This window comes from Miscanthus floridulus, chromosome 4, assembly GCF_019320115.1.
Source record: "Miscanthus floridulus cultivar M001 chromosome 4, ASM1932011v1, whole genome shotgun sequence".
Lineage (NCBI taxonomy): Eukaryota > Viridiplantae > Streptophyta > Magnoliopsida > Poales > Poaceae > Miscanthus > Miscanthus floridulus.
Genome location: NC_089583.1, coordinates 102,396,638 through 102,399,498, shown reverse-complemented (window position 1 = coordinate 102,399,498; position 2,861 = coordinate 102,396,638). Strand labels below are relative to the sequence as shown.

At 49.4% G+C, this 2,861-nt stretch overlaps 1 protein-coding gene across 1 annotated transcript; it reads right to left on the bottom strand.

Moving 5' to 3' along the window:
* Nucleotides 1-1,154: 1,154 nt before the first annotated feature.
* Nucleotides 1,155-2,606, bottom strand: LOC136552376 (transcription factor MYB61-like). Its single transcript, XM_066543924.1, has 3 exons — nt 2,406-2,606; nt 2,162-2,291; nt 1,155-2,076 (listed from the first exon to the last, which is right to left on the bottom strand). Exons 1-3 carry the CDS (start codon nt 2,533-2,535, stop codon nt 1,188-1,190), a joined length of 1,149 nt encoding a protein of 382 aa, XP_066400021.1. The 5' UTR covers nt 2,536-2,606; the 3' UTR covers nt 1,155-1,187.
* Between the last annotated feature and the right edge of the window lie 255 nt (nt 2,607-2,861).

The window sequence follows — 2,861 nt, the reverse complement described above, 5'->3', positions numbered from 1 at the left end:
ACAAAAACTTTATATAGATATATATGCATAATGCATAACACATACATATATATTACATACTTTTTGCACCACATTCTTCTTTTTCCAAATAAAGAGTAGGTGCATGCATGCATGCATGGCAAGATTTACAAAATTCAGTACATGGTCCCACGTATATGTGCTCTTACATTAAGTATATATCCTAATATACCAGATTTTGATGAATAGAAACATCCTTCTACTAGCAGTAGCTATAGATATGATGTACTGAATCAACAGTATATTTTATGTGTCATTCATTGCTTTTCGTACATGATCTTTTGTAATGCACGGACTAATATAAGCAAACAACAAACCTTTCAAAATTTGACAGTGGTATTTTCTAGTTCTTATTAGTTCACATTCTAGTATGGAACCACTCATATATAGTTTAAGCACATACTGCATTTTGCATTACAGTTGCATCTTGTCCATTAATTTGCAGGATATATACGCACATGCATTGCACAAGAAACAAATTAACTTCTTTCAACTAAAAAAGGGAAAAAAGAGAAGAAATTGAAGCATGAATTCACCAACAAACACTGCATGCACATCATAATGCAAGTAGTATATGAAAAGTGCATTTTTTTTGTGCATATATATACTTGGATGAGACAAAGGGTGCTGTTGCAAGTAGTATATGAGAAAAGTGCATTTTTTTGTTGGAGAAACTTGTGTGCCTCTGCATAAATTGGCAAAATCCAACAACTTTCCTTGCACTAAAAGGTTGAAACGTATATGTTGTTTTCTGCCAACTGGTAACTGACTTGTTCCTCCTGCGTGAGTTGACTGCAGTGCAAGAAAAGACTGCAGAAAGATAAGGATCGGTGTGTGTGCTCAGAACTCAGAGGTGTGATTTCTGCTGCAGTTCGTTATTACCAGTTTGCTTGCTAAGATAAAATTTCAGATGAGCTAGACGGCCGCACGGAGAAGAAATCAACAAATAACGAGTGTAAGTAATCAAGATAAAATTTCAGATATCTTTATTGAAATCTGAATTAGATGATCGAGTTCGTCACTCAGCTCAGCATGCATTTTCTTGCTTGAAAAGGACGATCTGAATCAAGAACCCAGTAAATCGAACATCAAAATTAAAAGGAAAAATAAAGACATGGATTGAAGCATGGAAGACAACAAACTAATTAGGAGTAAGGACGATAGTGTGCTTAGCAGTCCCATTGCAGCTGCTCCATGGCGTTGCCGGTGCTGCCGCCGACGCCGCTGCCGCAAAACAACGCGCACGACTCCATCAGCTCCAGATCGAAAGTCGTTGCACCGGCGCCGCCGTACACCGAAGAGACGTCCATCATGTCCATGCCCTTATCAGCAACTGCACCTCCACCGTTCATCACAGCTTGCCGGCCGACGACCACCTCCCCCTGCAGCAGCCCTTGCGGTGGCAGCGGCTGCTGCTGCGGCTGAACCACTTCCATCCCTGCACACATGGCAGAATCCACGGCGGCGGTGGTCCACATTCCCGCCGTCACGTCCATGAAGGCCGCGCCCATGCCATGGCTAAAGCCGTTGCCGTTAGGCAGGCCGGCGGCGTGATCCATGGAGGAGGAGGACGAGGAGCCGTTCACGAAGTCCATAGATGTCTGGAGACCTGCATTCTGATCCCTGAAGCTCATGAGCACGCCGCCGCTGTTGTCGGGGTGGTACGGGTATCCCGGAATCGCCGCGGCGGCTGCCTGGTCATGCCCCATGAGCATGCCGTCGGGGTTAGGGACGTCGTACATTGTCGGCGCCATCTCCGGAGGCGGCGTGACCGTGACGGTGTCGTAGGCGGCGGCCTTGGTCGGGGAGCTGATGGTGAAGGGCGTCGTGGCGACAGAGACGACAGCAGCGCCGCCGTTGGAGTGGAACTGGGCAGGATTGTTGCTGCTAGGGTTTGCCCCGTTGCCGCCGTGGAGGAGACTCCTGGAGGCCGGCAGGAGGTTGTGGGTCTTGGGGTCGAGGCCCTGCGCGATGAGCTTCTTCTTGATGCATGAGTTCCAGAAGTTCTTGACCTCGTTGTCCGTGCGCCCGGGCAGGTGCTTGGCGATCTGCGCCCATCTGTGAGTTCCAGCCATGGCCGCGGTGAGTAACCAGTTCGCCGGGAACAAGAGAGACGGCAAGAAGCTAGTATGCCCGTACGTACCGGTTGCCGAGGATGCGGTGGACGTCGATGATGGTGCGCTCCTCGTGGTCGGAGAAGGTGCCGCGCTTGAGGTCCGGCCGGAGGTAGTTGATCCACCGGAGGCGGCAGCTCTTGCCGCACCGCTGCAGCCCTGGTCGTCGGTCGATTCGATTGGCAACAACACAGCGCGCATGGATCAGGACGACGTGAACAAATCCAATTTCTTCTTTGAATTACTAGGACGGACGGGTTGGCCGGAGCATACCGGCGTGCTTGGAGACGGCGCTCCAGCAGCTGTGGCCGTGGGTGGTGATGTACTTGACGAGCTTCTCGTCCTCCTCCGGCGACCACAGCCCGCGCTTCACCATCTGCTTGCTGCAGCAGTGGTGCCCCATGGCTGCCGACCGCTTCTACCCTCTCCCCCTTCTCTCTCTAGCAGTTTCCTCTTCTCTCTCTACCTCCTCTCCCCAAACAGTGTATGTAAAGCCTGAAGCACACGGAGAGAGGCACACCCCTTTTGCTGGTGAATTGACCTTCATGCATCTCTATGTGTGGGAGACTGGGAGAAGGAAGCACACCAGATAAAGTTGTGTGATCTCTCAAAAGGGTAGATTAATTGCAATTAGGCCACTAAGCAAGCAGTACACTCTTCTACTTCTGGTCCCTTTTTAACCGATATGTCAAAAGAAATTCCAAAATTAGATCGACACAAGTCATGCAT

Bases quoted from the DNA above. Each gene is read 5' to 3' on its own strand.
- LOC136552376 (XM_066543924.1), bottom strand. From the start codon at position 2,535: ATGGGGCACCACTGCTGCAGCAAGCAGATGGTGAAGCGCGGGCTGTGG. The intron at 2,292-2,405 runs GTATGCTCCGGC...ACCGACGACCAG, and splicing joins CGCCGTCTCCAAGCACGCCG to GGCTGCAGCGGTGCGGCAAG. The intron at 2,077-2,161 runs GTACGTACGGGC...TGGAACTCACAG, and splicing joins CACCGCATCCTCGGCAACCG to ATGGGCGCAGATCGCCAAGC.